The sequence below is a fragment of the Neopelma chrysocephalum genome, unplaced genomic scaffold (assembly GCF_003984885.1).
Source record: "Neopelma chrysocephalum unplaced genomic scaffold, ASM398488v2 Primary Assembly neopelma1_85, whole genome shotgun sequence".
NCBI lineage: Eukaryota > Metazoa > Chordata > Aves > Passeriformes > Pipridae > Neopelma > Neopelma chrysocephalum.
In genome coordinates this window covers 2,007,609-2,024,950 of record NW_020897747.1, presented here as the reverse complement: position 1 = coordinate 2,024,950, position 17,342 = coordinate 2,007,609, and the positions used below count along the sequence as shown (strand labels likewise).

Genomic DNA, 17,342 nt, shown 5'->3' with positions numbered 1-17,342 from the left:
GCCACGCGCGGAGCCGCCGGTCCCGCACCCCCTCCCGCCGGATCGCGCGCGGAGCGCAGGGCCCGCAGCCCGCCGGGGCGCGCCGCCGCCGGGGCTCTTCCTCCCGGGACTCCCGCGGTGCCCCTACTCGGCTTTCGCCGCTTTCCAGCCTGGACGTTGGCGGCGCGCGCCGCCGAGCCGCGGCCGGGGAAGCGCCGGAGTTTTCCTGCTCCCGGCAAACTTCGGTACTTGCTGAGATCCTGCGAGCGGCGAGGAGCCCGTCCCGCCCGCGGCCGCGCTCCCGCGGCGCGGGGCTCCAGCGGAGCGGCCGCGGCGCGGTTGGGAGGGAGCCGCGCTCGCTGATGCCCGCAGATGTTAGCGGTGGGGCAGATGGATGCTAATCGCCAGAGCGCGTTCGTCCTCAGCAGTGCGCCGCTGGCCGCGCTGCACAACATGGCCGAGATGAAGACCTCCCTCTTCCCCTACGCCCTGCAGAACCCCTCCGGCTTCAAGGCGCCGGCCCTGGGCGGACTCAACACGCAACTCCCCTTGGGGACACCGCACGGAATAAGCGACATCCTGGGGCGGCCCGTGGGCAGCGCCAGCAACCTGCTGGGTGGGCTGCCCCGCATCAACGGGCTGGCGGCCTCGGCCGGGATGTACTTCAGCCCCGCCGCCGTCTCCCGCTACCCGAAACCCCTGGCGGAGCTGCCGGGGCGGCCGCCCATTTTCTGGCCGGGAGTGGTGCAAGGCTCTCCCTGGAGAGACCCCCGGCTCGCCTGTCCCGGTAAGTGCAGCCGGTTCTGTCGGGGTGCGGGGAGCAGGTGGCCCGGGGTGCGGAGCCGGAGCGGCCCCATGCCGCGGGCGGGCGGGCGCGGTGGACGGGGCGGGCGGCCCAGCGAGGCAGCGGGCGCGGCGCTCGGCAGGAAGGCCCGGTGCCGGTCGCTCGGCCCCCCCGGCGCCCGGTGTGTCCCGCACCGAGCCCCGCTCTGGGGCCAGCGGACACCCGAAGTGGTCGCTCTCCTGCAGCGCCAGGCGGGGCCCGGTTCTGGGCCGGGAGCGGTGCAGAGCCCGTCCCTGACGCAGCTCTTTCTCCTTCGCTTTTAGCTCAGACAGGGATGGTTTTGGACAAGGACGGCAAGAAGAAACACTCTCGACCGACTTTTTCTGGGCAGCAGATATTTGCATTAGAGAAAACCTTTGAACAGACGAAATACTTGGCAGGACCGGAGCGCGCTCGGCTCGCCTACTCCCTGGGGATGACCGAGAGCCAGGTGAAGGTAGGTCTGTCCCGCGGACTCCCCCCTCTCCCGCTCCCTGCCGCGGCCGCTTTCTGCTGTCTCGGTAGTTGCCAGTGACCACGAACACTGCACAACAGTACAGGGATTTTTTAAAAGTCCTTTAGAATTTAAATTGTATTTCGGTAGCGGATAGATTTTAGGCCAATTTTTAGAGCTCTCCATGTTGCAAACGATTTAATGTAGATAGACATAATATATTTTTAAAAGCTCACCCCAACAACAACCAAAAAAAAAAGCCCCCCGCAGGTAATTGCTTTCGACGGGTCACTTTTCCACGAGGATCGTGTCTGCTGGTACAACTTTACCTTGTGTAACCCCGCAAATTTTTTAGCAAAGCCTGCATGCGCATCTGAGCGTTGGGGTGCACTGGGAGCCAAAAATAGTTATTTTTCTGCCCATCGTATCCTGTTTCCAAATTAACAACTGCTCTGCAAAGCTGCTGCTTTTACCGCCGCACAGTCCCGTCTGGCTACAGCCCGGCAGAGCTGGGCAGGTGTCCCCAGCGGGGCGTCCCCTCCCCGGAGCTGCTCGGGGTCCCGCCACCCCCTGCCCAGTGCGGGCCCGCGCTGCGGGACGGGACGGGACAGAACGGGACGGGGGCGGGCGCGGCGGCGGGGCCGAGGCCGTTCCTAAGCCGTGCCCCGTGCCGGTGCCCAGGTGTGGTTCCAGAACAGACGGACCAAGTGGCGGAAGAGACACGCGGCGGAGATGGCCTCGGCGAAGAAGAAGCACGATTCGGAGACGGAGAAGCTGAAGGAGAGCTCGGACAATGAGGACGATGACGAATACAACAAGCCCCTGGACCCCAACTCAGATGACGAAAAAATCACAAGGCTATTGAAAAAGCACAAATCCACGAACCTGTCCCTTGTCAGCCCCTGCAGCACCAGCTCGGACACCTTGTGAGGGCAGGGGGCCGACGGCCGCGATGGGGCGAGTGTAGCTGGGTGTTTGAAGTGGTGTGTTGTACAGCCTGAGATGTATGTGAAATGTATATATATTTTTTACAGAATAAGTTATGAAATTATTTTCTTTCTCATCGATGTAAATTTCAGAGAAATTTTTCCGACTTTTTGGGTTTTATTTGTGTCCCTTTAAGGTTCCTGCTCTTTCCTTTAGCCTTCCTGCTGGTCTCCTGCACCTAACAATCAGGTTTTGTTACGTTTTCTATGGGTCGCCAAATCCAAGCTCAGCCACGTTGTATATAGTAAATTTCAGATTTTGTGATGTATATTTCTAGTGTAAAAACGGCAGTTTTCTTTCACTCCTTGTCCCTCAGTGTTTTGGCGGTTTCATTTCTCCTGCCTCTGGATTTTATGCTTAATAATACCAAAAACCAAAAACAACGCCCAAAAAAAAAAGCACGAGAGAAAAATGGACACTTGATTTTACATTGAGATCAAATAATATCTCCACACGTGTTGGAAAGACTTTGTATAAATCAATAAATTATTTAACAAGCTGCTTCTTTAGCGACTTCCTTCCCGCATTTCTCGTTCTCAGTCCTGGCCCTGCTGCTCCTGGAGGCCCGGGGACCGCGGCGGTCCTGTAGGGTGCCCACAGCCCCCGGGCCGGGTGCTGCTCCGCGGGGGAAAAGGAGCTGCTGCGATCGGGCTGGCGGGCTGAGCTGGGAGCGTCCTGGGCCCGCGGTCGCTGCCACACGGGAACCCGTCCTATGGGACTCCCTGCCAGCCCCGGAGAGGAGAGACCCGCGGCTGAAAGTGCAGCCCGAACCTGCCGGGAGCGCTGGTCCCTGGGTCCCAGAGCGTGGCGGCGGTGGGCGGGGGATGGGGTCTGCTCCGGGGAGGACAGGTGGAGGCCGGGACACGTCCCTCGGTGCTGCCCGGGTAGCGGCCGCTGCAAAGACCCGAACTCGTTGAGATCCGCGGCGGAGGCCTGTGAGCTCCTCCGCCCTCCCGCCGCTTCCCGCCGGGATCCCGGGACGTGCCCGTGGGCCCCGGTCCAGCACCTGCGGGCGCGCCCGTGCCCGAACCGGCCGCCGAGGCTCCGCGTTTGTTCCCTCTGCACACGCGAGGCCCGGTGGGTCTGAGCCGCCCGCGCCGTCAAGGTGCTTTTTTTTTCGTCCGTGAACGAGACGTTCTTTTCTTCCCGTGTCTCAGCTACGGCTTTGCAGTCCGAGCAAAGGCAGCGGCCGCACCGCGGGCGGCCCCGCTGCCCCTGCCCGGCAACCAGCGCAGGGACACGGACCCCGGCGCGGCGGGACGGGGCCGTGACGGCTCCCCGGGCAGTTGCGCGGCCCGGTCCCGCATCCGCCTTCGGCACAGCGGAGAAACGCGGCCCGGCCGCCCCTGTCCGCGCTCCCGAGGATGTGCCACCATCCCCCGCGCAGATGCCGCGCACGTCGAGGCACGACACGGGCTCGCGTCGGTAGGAAGGGGCTCGGAGCGGCGGGGCCTGGCCCGGTCCCCGCTCCGGCGCTGTTCGGGAGCCGCCGCTGGCGCTCCGCGCCCCTCCGGGCGGGGGTCGAGGCCTCCCCCGCGGAGCACCTCCGGTCCCGGTGCCGCCGCTCGCTGTGATTGATTCCCGTGCGCTCCTGCCGGGGCAGCTCCCGGGGAGGGCGGGGGGTCCCGCAGGTTGTGCCGCGCTTACGGAGGGAGTGAACCGAGTTTAGTGATTAATCTTCGCCGGGCTGTGAGTATGCTGAGCCGGGGCGCTGGGACCGGGCTCCTGAGGGGAAATTGCTGGATAAAAACACCTGCGTTGGAGCCCAATCCTTCCCACCTGCCCCTTCCCGCAGTTGTTGAACGAAACAGGCTCGGTGGCGGCCCCGCGTTACGGGACAAGGCGGCTCCGCTGGACCAGCAGCCCGGGGACGCGGCCCATTGGCAGCGCCCGAAGAGGGGACTCGGCAGGACCCGGCCCGAGCCCAGGCCAGAGCCAGAGCCCGTCGCTTCTCGGCCCTCCCGGGGCTGCAGCGGCGTGTCCGCCGGGATCGGCCCGGCCTGGCCCGGCTCCCCACGAGTCCCGGATACGCCTCCGGGGCTGTTTAAATGCGAAAGCTGCGTTTCGAAGCCGCAAAGAGGTTCCGCTCTCGGCAGCTCCTGCGCCCCCGGAGGGGTTCGGGCCCCGGACGGCCCCGCGGCTCCCGGCTCCGGCCAGTTCATCTGCACACGAGGCTTCAGTCCCAGCTGGAAAAGGCTGCGGAGTTTTTTTCTGAAACTTGAGGTAATCACGAAGGAGTTTATGGTGGCACATTTCCTGACCTGCTGGGGACTGGCATCTTGTGAACAGCTCGTGAAGCTGCATCCCCTCCGTACGTCAGCGCTCCCACAGCAGATCCTCAGTGCCTTTCCCTCGGTTTGTATTGTGATTCGATTAACACCAGAACTGCATCCTATCATACAGGTTTTCATGCGAAAAATAACCTTGTTAATTGGCAGGAGATTAACAGGTATCTCACTAATAAGAAATGTGACAATTTAATAATTTCCCTTAATCCCCAATGCCCAAATTAAAGGGGCAGACACAGCCGTGTTCACCATGATTAGTTTTATTGCTTGAGAACCAGAGTACTCATTTCTAAAGGCCTTCAAAGTTATCATGAGTTGAGTTCGCTTAAATAGAATTACTGTGTGGTTATAATGCAACATGGCACAATAACAATACAGAGCTGCAGACACCCTTTGGGCAACGATACTTGATATAAACCGGGTTGTGCTGTTGAGAAAACACTCTGCAAGCGGACATCAAATCATTTTCAGTGGTAGTGATTTATACCAAAATCAAGCATCAATCTAATGCCATCACGCAGTCCATGAACTCTGTAGTGTTCTAAATTAAATCAATAAAACATACATTTGTGTTTCATCAACAGACTCCCTAATCACCTTTTAATGTTGTATTTAGTGGTGGGAGAAAAATGTCTGTAACAAGACTATATTGTAGGCTGCACTGAGCTACTAACCAGGAAAATTTACAGTTGGGTTGTTGGTTGTTGGTTTTTTTTCCTTTAACACTGTATAAATACAGTCTGTGTCCAATACAGTTGCTACTTGAAGCAGACTATATTTTTCTTCTCCCGTGTTGTTATTGTTTCAATATAGAATACTTGGCACCAAAAAACAGTAACAAAAGACAGACAAAACCAGTTTACAAAATTCTGGAAAGTTACACCCAAACCTAGCTAAGAACTTCACATTCAATCCTTAATATTACATAGAAAGAAGGGATTATAGGAGTAACAAAGTGAAACTGCTAATATATGTGCTATATAGTATGCTATATATCTGTATCCAGGATGGCACTGCTATATATTATTTATTATATAAATGTTGGTTGTCAATGTACACTTAACTAAACCTGCTAAGACTCCAACACTAACTGCTGATATGGCACTCTCAAGCATTCATATTGGAAAGTATATTTAGCGTAAGTTTGGTCAGGTTTATAAATTATTTATATATCTGTGTATATATACACATACATACATATATATATACACACACATATATATGTATGTATAGAAAGCAGCTGCTGTGTGATTCAAAAACCATGTAACATGGCAGTATAGTAAATAAAATGAGAAAAAAATTATAAAAATGAAAAACAAAATACTAAAACTAAAACACAAACCATAAGCCTTGGTCAACAAAGAAAATACCATTTAAAACCATCAATATCTCTATCTATACAATCCAATGTACAAAACCCCAAAGTGGTAAAGATATATAATGTTAGGCATGATACCTTTAAAAGTTTATAATATGCTGAAATAGCTTTTCCACATTGACAAACACTTATTAAAAGTTGAAGGTTGTGAAATCTAAAATACATAACATCTCTGCTGTCTATTTAGAGTTTTGGCAACAGAACTGTGACATATATATAAAAAATAATTCCACATTTCTACTTGATGTCACATGAACATACAAGACAGTGAGGTATGTGAGGCTTCTCTCGAACAGAGTCCAGATGCTGAAGCATAGTGTACGATCAGCAGTCTAAAAATGTGGCACTCGGGACTGGATTGATCAATACAGCTGTTGGGATTATGGATTTCGGGTGCTGCCTTCCCTCCTACAGGGTGGTTTCACGGAAAATCTTCTCACTTCGTAGGCATCTTTTTCCTGTTGCAGAATTGGCATTTTTTTAAAAAGAAAGATAAACACAGGGGAAATGATGTAGAAAATATAAACGTAAAGGAAAAAGATGATATTTACCACCACATCACTGCACGACACAACACTTGTGCACATTTGCAATAGGTTTACCTGCCCCAGCAGCTATTCGAAAGGACAGGAACACAGGCTGCAGCAAGTTAGGGAAAAATAGAAGTTACACGTTTGAAATAGACACTTTTTTTTTTTACAGTCAGTAGCAAACACAATAAAATGGTGCAATAAGTTTTTGAATTAATCTATCTACAAAATGCACAAGGGAATTACATAATCTCCTCACAGATTTCTTCTCCCACTGAAATCTAAGGGACAATTTTCCACTGATTCCTGTGGGAAGAGAATCAGGTCCCACACACACCTCTCTTCTGTCACAGAATCAGCTCCATTGGAAGTGTCATGCCACTTTGGTGACAAAGGAAACAAAAATTGCTGTTTCTGAACTGGCTGTCCTGGTGCTGACACACTGAACTTTTCATTTACTGGGTAAGTTAGTAAACTTCTGTATTTTAAAACCTGATTGGGCTGATTCTGGACCAATGCCTTAAGTGCATTCTTCCTTAGAAGACAATGCTCTGTCTCACAAGAACTCTGCCCATGGAAGCAAACAGGGGTATGTATCTGTGAGTCTGGATTTATGTGTGCACACACACGTGTAATTACCCACTATCCCTCTCTGCATTATCATTCAGGAGCCTCAGTGCTGATTTTAGATGGGCTTTCAGAGGTTTCCTCCTACTCCTCAACTGGCTTTTTTCTAAGAAAGTATATACTCTGTTTTGAGGTATTTCTGACTTAGCTTTCCATCCGGTATCTTCAGCAGAGAAGATTGTAAATTTCAGGTATTTTTATTAATTTTAACATCAGGTATTTATGTAATTTTATGTCCTTTTCCTATATTCTTTTTATCAATTGCTGTTTGAATATGGAACTACCGATATGTTCTTTTTCTAATAAGCACCTAGGCACCAACCTAACTGAAGCTATGATTTAGAAGCATCTCTGATAACCCAATGAAATTACTTTTGTTTTAGAACAGTTTTAAGTGCACAGACGGCTCTTCTTTGCTTGCACCGTATCGTGCTTTCATTCCTAGTGCCCATCATCCTGTTCTTTATTTGATTTCCATACAAGCAGCTACTCTGATACACTGGCTGATTTCAGTTGAATTCAACTTTGAAACATTTTCAAGTCATTACTTTAAAAACAGGGCAGAGATATAACCGATTTAAAATTAACAGAACCTAGTGCATACATTCTCCTTCCTAATAAAAACTTAGAAGATACAATACTAAAATGTTTAATTACCTTGTGATCCCCCATGCAGACATTTGGCCCAATGTGGTCATATATTACTATCTTCTCATCGTTTTCTGACTAGTTAAAAAAAACCAAAACACAACAAAACACTAGTCAGTCCAAGAATTCTCCAGATTACAGAAACAGAAAGAAACATAGAAATATTGTGCAAATAGGTCAAACCACTTTCTGAATGAGGTGATATTAACACATCTTTGCTTGGCTTCTCCAGAGAAAGTCCGTGTAAAATGAACTTTTATGCCCAGTCCTGCCTGCAGTAATTTTTGTGCAGTTTATGCAGCAATTTGTGCAGTTTGTCCTCAGAACAGAACTCCTGATCTCTCTGCACCTCCTCCCTGAGCTGCAGCCTTGGGAAATGTGCATGGCTGACGCCAGGCTGGGGGAAATGAGGGACTCCTGGTAGCTGCATTCCAGGCTCCTGGTAGTTGCATTCCAGGCTTCTGTTGCAAAATGCAGCTGGCATATTTGACCAGTCCTTTTTTAAGAACAACACACAATTTTTATTGAATTAGGTGTGATAAATGTTGTTCTCTGAATTAAATGCAATCCACATTGCCTTATAAGAGCATTTGATTTCATCATATAGGGGATTTTAAATGTTCAGAGAGATGAATGATTATTTTCAGGTTATGAATATAATCTTTAACAATTTCTCTGAGATAAATTTCTTCATCTGAAAAAAAAGCACTCAGTGATTTTAAGAAAATCAGCAAATGAAAGATGACATTCCTCCAGTCTCTATTATGAATTGCTTTCATTTTGTTCCATGTCGAACTTTACTCTCACACACTGACTTCTTTAGCATTTGTAGCTTAATGAACAATAAAATGTACTCATCTTTCTGCTGTTTGCAATAAACGTGATTTGGAGGGTCTGTTTTGAATCTCTAACACTGCACTTCAGGAATAAATACAAATACCTTGCCATACAAGACAATTTCTTATTATGCTAATTCTATAAGCTAATTAAGTCTGCAATCTGCACACTCTCCAGTCTCTAATACAATCATAGATGTGCTTTAAACTAGTTGGCAATACTAATTTATTTTGTATGAAACAGTCAAGACTTTCCCATCTGTAATCAGTCAAGTTTGACTGGGCAATAACTTTATATAAACAGTAGCATTTAGGACTATAAAGTTAAAACTGAATTATCTTTAATGCAGTAAGGAAGCTTAAGGTCAGATTTACTTTATAGCACGGTTGCCTGCCAAAAATATAAAAACATAACCTTCTGCATTGTATGCATGAGCACTTTCCAATATTTCAAGATCATAATGCCACCAGCATCGGAAGTGGGGATACATTCATCAAAAGCGACTTGATAATTTACAAAGGCAGCATAAAATTGTGGATTTTCAACTGCATAATCTTTAGACAGATAAACAAATTACAGCAGTGCACAAGCAGAAACAATATCCACTTGGCTGAGCATTCATTACTTCATGCGATCAGGCATCAGCGCAGCTCCCGAGCAGTGGGCAACCTTTGGTGGTTTAGGGCTCAGGAAGCATAAAATAACATGATGGTGAGGTAACCGACCATGGCATGATAGATGATGTTGCATGAAAGCTGTTTACAGCCCCATGTCTGTACAATCTGTAATGCCTACTGTGTAGCTGAGCACACCGTACAGTGGCAATTTGTGCACACTATCCTTTCCTTACCTGGGATTTAAATGCAGATTTACTACAATTTTGGTTTGGAATAAAATATAGAACTGCTAAGGCAGAAAAATAAACTCTTTATTTGCCTATATGAGAAATTAATACAGCAAAATAATTGCCTGCTGAAGAATATTCAATAGATAATTACCAAAAAAACCCTTTAAAAATTCAAATAACATATTTAAAGGATTTGTTACAGTCTAATCAGTTAATTAAAATTGGCTTTTACTTTCTTCACAGTTTCTTTTAAAGCTTCAAAGCCCAGGTCTGGAGTAAATTCTCACTGCAAGGCCAGTGCTGCTTCCTGTGCAGAACCACAGAAACCTGTAAGGTCGTTTTGCCCTTTCCTCTATCAGCTCAGCATTCTTTTCTAAGGACTGGGACAGAATCCCAGGCTGGCTTTGGGCTGGATAACTCCTGTGCTGGTACAGACCCACTGGTTAAAGCCCTGTGCCAGGCTGGCCTCACCAACACCCGTCACTCTGCACGTGTGTTTCTGGAGATGCCCCAAACTGCCTGATCACAGTTTGCAAATGCAAAGCTCCGGAGACACAATTCTGTGCACTTTTAAAGGTAAGCTTTGAGTGATCCAACTAACTGGGTTTTTGTTACACAGACACTGGGAATTGGGTAACTCACCTCACAGTTGCAAACTTCTCCAGTGCTCTAACTTTGTTTTCCTTTGTTTAATTTTCTCCCATTATATCCAAGTTATAGCCCTCTAGATAATCAGAAAGAATTCCTTTCCCTCTGTAGTGTTTACACTCTTCAAGTCTTTGTGTACACTTCTATCTCCTTATTCATAGCTTTAAGAAAAAAATCTTCCCTCATTGGCCACTCTTTCCATGGTTTTAATCCTTTGTTCTTCAGGAATTTCATGGCACCAAGTACCATCTGTAATATTTTGGGTAAAATCTCACTTTTTCACATGACATTTTTGTATAAGAAAATCAAGTAACACTGATTTTGACATTACCATTTGACTATAAAGCCTGTATTTCTCATAAGCTTTTTTTAGTAAATTTAGTTTTTTTAGTAAATACTGCAGTAAATGCATTGTCTAAAATTTGGGTGAAACTTTGAGATGTTGTGCAGATGACTTCTTACACATTATAGTGTGTGAGGAAGTGCATTGACTTGAAATTCGAGTAACTACGGAAAACATGTTCCCAGCCTTTCAGTGAGTTATATACTGCAAAGCAAACAGTCTAATCACGAGATAAATAACCCTGATGAGAGAGAAACAGAAGGTTATAAACTTCAGGAGAGCAAGTTTCAAGGGTGTAATTAATTTAAACAGGGGGAAAAAAGCCATGAAGCTGTAGGACAGCTGTAGAATTTACTTGCAAAGATTATTTTCTGTAATTCATTCCCATTAAACTGCATTAATTATACAGGAACACACAGACAGACACGTGACTTTGGGCAATGTGGGGTTTGGAAAGTGTTACAGTCACTGAGTCTGGTCAGCAAGACCCCCTCGCTGCAGCAGTGCTGGAATGTGGCAGCACATCCATTCCTGCATCATGCCCACAGCCAGACGGGCAGGAAAAGCAGCTGGGAGCAGAAAGATGTGGGAGAGATCTCCTCGGATCCCACACCCCTTCCCTGCTCTGTTCTGGCCCTCTGGGGCAGCTGTCAGCCAGGGCCAGCAGGATGGGGGCCAGGTGCCACGAGCAGGCACTCAGGGAACAGAAGCAGGGTAAGCTGGCACAGGCTGACCTGGTCCAGTGCTCCCAAAGAAAAGAGCAGGGCAGAGTGGAGCAAGGAGAGAGGAAACATCAGAAAAGGAAAACTTGAAGGGTCCTGAACCATATTTAGGTCATTTAATTTTGGACAGAGCATCACCAAGTTTACCCTATCTATATACCCTAAAATCACAAGAGGAATTGCATGTTCTAAAAATGTTCCACAACTGTATCTTTAAGGCTCTAATGGAATATCTAAATGTAGGCACCTAATTTGTATACCAGAGTTAGAGGCCTACCTGCTGGAGACTGCCCTCAGTCAGCAGACAGTGATAGATTTGGTCCATCTAGGACTTGACATATTCTTGGGAATACCTCGGGATATCTACCCCTCTGGTAACTCAGGTGCCTCCAGCTGTTGCTGGATAGGTTTTTTTCTCAATTACATGACTTCTCAACCAGCACCACTCACACCTGCTTCTGTGTCCCTGCTGAATCTCTGGGACGGGCAGTGCTGTTGCTTATGTCACTGTAGGGTGGACTGGGCTGGGGCACTAATGGGGCCTTTGTATTTTCTGTTACTGTCTTTAAAGCAGGCAGTTTCCCAGTGCTGTGCTCCCAGTACAGCACTGAGGAGCACAGAGGTTGCACAGGACAGAGGACAGGCAGCCAGCGTGGGCAGCTCAGACACCAAAAGAAGCGCTTGGGAAAGCTCATCTTTTGGTCACTGTCAGCAGGTTACTGGGGACAAATCCACCCTCTGGGGTGCAAAGCACTGGAAGCACCTCCCTCTCTTAGTGCCATGGTGTGCTGTCTGCACCCTGGAGACTGTCTGCCACAGGCAGACTCAGGGACAGGCAGAGTCTCCCAGCCCCAGCTGCCCGTGGTGCAGAGCAGTGTGGTGTGGAGGCAGCTGGAGGCTGTAGGTCTGTACTTACTTTCAGAATGAGCTCCTTGGCTGAGTGGGACATCAGGATTCTGTCGCACCAGGCTGGACATCTCGTGTTCATGTACTGCTTTCCCTGGCTAGAATCCTCACTGTAGGGATAACTGCAAACAAATCCCAACCACATCCATCAGTGACTCTTTGCAAAGCATCCTGAAACCTCTGGCTCAAAGGGCCACACTAATTACAAAATTTCACTGGCAAAAAGTGGCTCTTCTGGACACCTCTTGTATATGTTTTTCCTTCTTCCTCCCCCCTTCCTTTTCATGTGCTTTCTCAATGTCTCTTCTCAGATCTACAACTCTACATATTAACATGTTAAGAGACACACAGTTTCAAAAGTCTCATCTCCTACCTTGTGCATGTGAGAGTGTTTAAAGACAGCAAACTGTTTATCTACATGAAAGTAGGAAAATCAGTTCAACAACTTCGAATCTGGCACTTGACTGTGACTATGGAAAATGCATAGACAGAAGATGAAAAAGGAAATCTAAGAAAAAATAAAAAAAGGTTCATCTCATTGGATTTCTTTGCAGGATTCTCTCAAGGAGAGTTATCCAGGAACAATTTACAGAAAACAGAGTTCAGAGTGCTGGGATCACTGCAGCTGTACAAACCTCCCCTGGACAGATTCTTTTAGAGTGACAGAAAGAAAGACAGGACAAGACAGCAGGTTTTGCAGGGGATTCCTTCAGAACCAAGGAATCAGGAATGTGGTTTAAGGAAAACTATGCTGACTACATAAGATCCTGCAGCTCTCTATGAAATTGTGTTAAGAAAAAGTATATTATTTTGTAAAGACATCTTGAATAGAAGCTGATTAAATGGTAGTTACACTCTGGGGTCATCATAAGCGTGCTGTGGCAACTCCAGTGCATTCTTACATAGCTTTAAAAGGCAAAAGAAACTAATTATTTTAAGCTACCGGGTCTAACTAGAGTTAACACACCTGTGTGAGCCCACAGGCTGAAATCTTCTGAAGCACCTGAAGGGCAAACTCTGGCTCAACCTCAGCAGGCTGAGGCCAAAGTTCTTCTCGTCTCTTCCAAATGTTCTCACTGGTTTAGTATGACAGAAGTTTGCATTTGATGATGGCTCATCATACTGTAAGGCCCCCTGTTTTCCAAAATGGCATGGAGGATTAGCCAAGGAGGGGTTTTGGAGGAATCCAGAGGGTTTGTGACAGGCTCAATTTCTTGAATATTGGGCCAGAACAAATTGAAGTTTGCCCTTGATAAATGTCTTTAAAAAAATAAATCTACATATGTCTGTGTGAGTGCATTTAAAATGACATTTGCATTTTATTCTGCTCATCACTGAATTCATAAAGGAAATACTGAAGTTTTTCTGATATGTGTGTTAATATAAAATTTCTGGTATCGTAACAAAAGGGTTTGCATGCTTGAAGAGAAACTTATTTACCACCCTGCTTGGTGTGATACTCTGAAACGGAGACATATAGCTCTCTACCAAATGGGTTTACAAGCTACACTGCCATTACAAAGATTAGCCATGGCAAACGTCCAAGAAAAGCGTACTGAGCGTATTGGAACAAACCAGTGATCTCAGTACCTTTTCCACCTCATCAAACCTAACAAGACTCATTTTCAAAACATATTATGAGAATTCAATTTGCTGCTTCACTGACATACAGAAGTACAGCTTATTTCTGAGTGTCTGTGAAATATTTTGATGATGTAATACTATTGGTAGTAGAAGCTCTTTGTCTGCAATTTAAGGGTTGACTTTTTCTCGTAACCTCTTACTTTAGTTACTCCAGAACCCCACATAGCTGAAGCTACTTTCTGTGACTTAAGATATAAGAATCAATCACATTTCATATAATCCTTCCTTTTACAGTATTAACTGTATGGCTTTTGAAGTATGATGTTCCATGCCTAGAATGATCTGTTACTGCTATGTGTTACAGCATTTCACCCAAGAGCCTATATTCTATGAAATGGTATTTATCAATTTGCTTTATTGATCTTAATGTTATCTCAGGGTGAAAACTTCTGCCAATTTTTCAAGGTCTTCAGCACTGATCACCCAGTCAAGAAGTTACTGTAGTTTACAAGTATCTTTGACAAACCAGATTTCTAATGGCTGGGACAGAGATAAAAATAAATACTGCAAAAGTTATCCAGACAAAATGACCTGTAGGTAATAATACAATACAGTGGGGTAAGCTCTTCTTTTTATAAGACAGAATCCTTCCTTCCAGCCAGAAGTGTGGAGGGTTCTGTCTTGCTGCACTCTAATAAGGCTTCTCCCTCCCTCCATCCCCTTTGGTGTGTGCAAGTCCCACTCTCAGTGAAATGCTGACACTGATATAATAAAAAATCCTAATGAGACACATGCCCAAAAAATAAGGGCAAGTAACTATTTGCTCTCCTCCTTCATGCTCTAGAGGGGTCAAAAGCACTTTGGAATATGCAGGATTCTTTTGTAGATGGGCAAAGAGTGGTCATAGCTAAATAGGACTCAAAATTCCCATGAGGGCTTCTTATTTTGTGATTCATTGGATTGTGGGTACAGGATATTTTAGTTTATTATATGCTACCAATCTTAAACACATTTTTGCAAATAAAAGCTCTGTTAGGGGTTTCTGGCATAAAACTGTCATAGAAGAAATTTTTGTGAAGCATGCTGCTGAATGTGTACTATTCCAGAACAAAACTGTCCAAGTGACATACACCCCAGAAGTTGTCTCCATCATACTGTTCTGTAGCTAAAACAAATACAGCATGAAAATAGTGTGACTGCTTCCAGAACTGAATCACCTGCCTGTGAACTCTGAAGCTTTTGCTTAGTTGGAGTGTTTTTAAGGGTCTTCTCCCCAAAGGATACTCTAGTGTCTTAGATGATATTACCTCCTTTGGATGCCTTCCCACCAGCTGGTGGGATTTAAAACCACTCAAGACAAGCAATGGAAAGAGAAGCCTGACAGATGCACAGACATTTTGGGAAGCCAGGCTGATGATTCTGGTGCCGCTACAACAGAAAGATGTCACGGAATCAAAGACTCAGGGAAAATGTCCAAAGCCTCAGACCTGCCCTGTCTAATACCTGGTCCAGCACTCAGTGCCAGCCACGAACACCAGCTCTGTGCCCAGGAGACAGCCCCTGGGTGTGCTGTGCACGTGTGTCCTGGGCTGGCACTCGGCCCCACAGCCAGGGCTGCAGGAAAACTGGGACACAAAGGCACAACACTCACTTTGCTCCTTCCCATCCAGCCTCTGCCCAGACAGCACAGATCACGATGGGACTCAGGGAACTGGAAAATATTTCCACTGGCTTCAGTGGGTAACCAAGTGCCAATACACACTGCTATTTGACCATTCTGTTTTTGTTTTTTGTAGGGTGGCTTCATAATTTCCCTCCTCCTTTCTTCCTTTCAACCCCACTTCTCACCTTCTTCTTTGCCATCAGGCATGAATAGTCTCTTTCAAAGAATACTGTAAATTTAAGGTTGTGTGCATGCAAAAAGCAGAACTATTCTTGTAATATCATCTTCCAAAAGATATTAAGCATAAGATTGTCTACAATCAAGCACATTAAATTAGCTTTGTTTGCTGGCATCTCCAGCCTCTTTTAACATTCACTCCGGGCAAGTAAGGAACTCACAGTTCTTAAATGAAAACTTAGTAATTCTAGTTAACAGATTTTCTGATCTGTGAATTGTAGAAATAATAACAGGTTTAATAAAAACAACTGCAGATCTGATAAAAATAATTTTAAAGGCCTCTACACCAAATAATCAAAAGTAAAAAATTCCAGTATCAGTCTCCCAGAGGGAAAGCATCGTGCCATCTTTCTGTGCTTGCATCATTAGTCTTAACCACCAGGACAGCGACTGTGGTAGAGGAAAAGGGAGAACCAACTCTCCATGTCCCAGAATTAGACGGGAAAGGATGTATTTTTCTCCCCTTTCAGAAGAGTTCTGCCTCAATCACAATCCACCTTGTGCAATGCAGAGAAAACAGTGATCTTGAGAACGAATAGGGAGTGCTTGTGTAAAAATGATGACATAACAGATAAAGGCCTCTAGGTACCACTGAAGCATAAACAGATATAATGCTCACACATACAAGTGCTATAGGTCAGGTAAAGCTGTACACACTTCCTAACCTTAGGATTCTGTATAGTTACAGATGATGTAACAATCATAACCACCATCAATAATTTGTTACACACACTATTATATCTGTTTAAAAATACAATGGGGAAATGAGGAATTCCATGTGGAACAACTTTTCTGACCTGTTTAAAACAGCAGCAAAGTTGGAATTTAGGACCTTAACCACTCATGTTAGCAGAGTAATTAATAGCAGAAATAGTCTGATATTCTCTGTGTATGCCAGTCAGTAGAGTTACGCAAAATGCACTTTGACTGTGCCTGCCCTGGATGATGGAGGGACAGGCAGTTTTGGAGCTGGAGCATCTCTGTGAAAGGCCGGTACAATTTATCTCCAGTTGTTTAGGATTTGCTTTTTCTCAATATGCTGCTTCTAGCTGCTTTTCCATCTTATTTCACAAACTTTTGTTTCAGTTACACTTAATCAGGATTACGGTCAGGTGGACCTTCTGAATAAAACTTCCAGCAACATCACTCATATAATGCTCAATGCTCTTGAAATTTAACCAAACACTTTGATGAATTGCTAACTCTGTTAATAAGGAGCAGGATGTCCAATGAACTACTGGTGTCACAGTCAATAAGGATGAGAGCTACTTGGCAACTGTTTAGGGAAAATAAACCATAAAGAGGGTCAGTAATATCAGAGCACTACTGCTGTTGACAGGTATTGTCAAAGATGATTAGACACCTTTACAAAAATGCTTACCGCAGGGTGAAAAGCCTTCTGACATCGTAAACCATCCTGTCAGCAGAGCCTTAACTTGAAACACATGCCAACAATGCTGTGTATATAAATGTCTCCTTAACTGGCATTTCCAGCCAGGAAAAATGCTCCTAATGAACTCTTCTCTCGTGTAAGAATGGATAAAATCTGTTAGTGACATGGGTGAAATGTACTTTCTAACAGGAAACAATGAATTCCCTTTGGAGGACTCTCACCTTTAACAGTTTGCTCCCAGCTCATGGAGAGCACAGGCGACATGTCCTGCTCCTGGAAACGCTCCGGGCGCTGCTCTGGGGACTCTGCTTTCTACACTCTACATACTTCCAGGGGCAGTGGAGGAAATGTGGCAGCACCCACTGGGCAACAGTGGGGAAAATTCAGCTGTTTGATCTTTTTTAGTATGATAAAGGCCATATTGAACAACTGTGCATTGTACATCTAG

The 17,342-nt window shown here is 46.2% G+C and overlaps 2 protein-coding genes across 2 annotated transcripts in view; one reads left to right on the top strand and one right to left on the bottom strand.

Moving 5' to 3' along the window:
• The first annotated feature begins 121 nt into the window (after positions 1 to 121).
• Positions 122 to 2,876, top strand: NKX6-2 (NK6 homeobox 2). The gene is made up of 3 exons (XM_027692173.1): positions 122 to 766; positions 1,087 to 1,259; positions 1,938 to 2,876. The coding sequence occupies exons 1-3, from the start codon at positions 352 to 354 to the stop codon at positions 2,184 to 2,186; spliced, it is 837 nt and encodes a 278-aa protein (XP_027547974.1). The 5' UTR covers positions 122 to 351; the 3' UTR covers positions 2,187 to 2,876.
• A 1,899-nt stretch (positions 2,877 to 4,775) lies between these two features.
• INPP5A (inositol polyphosphate-5-phosphatase A) overlaps positions 4,776 to 17,342 on the bottom strand; it is a 146,192-nt gene continuing 133,625 nt past the window's right edge. The window contains exons 12-15 of the mRNA XM_027692165.1: positions 12,028 to 12,139; positions 7,724 to 7,792; positions 6,461 to 6,548; positions 4,776 to 6,367 (exon numbers count right to left, since the gene is read on the bottom strand). Of these exons, the coding sequence (XP_027547966.1) occupies positions 6,468 to 6,548; positions 7,724 to 7,792; positions 12,028 to 12,139 (262 nt within the window). The 3' untranslated portion in view covers positions 4,776 to 6,367; positions 6,461 to 6,467. The remainder of the gene's footprint in view (positions 6,368 to 6,460; positions 6,549 to 7,723; positions 7,793 to 12,027; positions 12,140 to 17,342) is intronic.

Bases quoted from the DNA above. Each gene is read 5' to 3' on its own strand.
- NKX6-2 (XM_027692173.1), top strand. From the start codon at position 352: ATGTTAGCGGTGGGGCAGATGGATGCTAATCGCCAGAGCGCGTTCGTC. The intron at 767-1,086 runs GTAAGTGCAGCC...CTTCGCTTTTAG, and splicing joins CCCCCGGCTCGCCTGTCCCG to CTCAGACAGGGATGGTTTTG. The intron at 1,260-1,937 runs GTAGGTCTGTCC...GCCGGTGCCCAG, and splicing joins TGACCGAGAGCCAGGTGAAG to GTGTGGTTCCAGAACAGACG.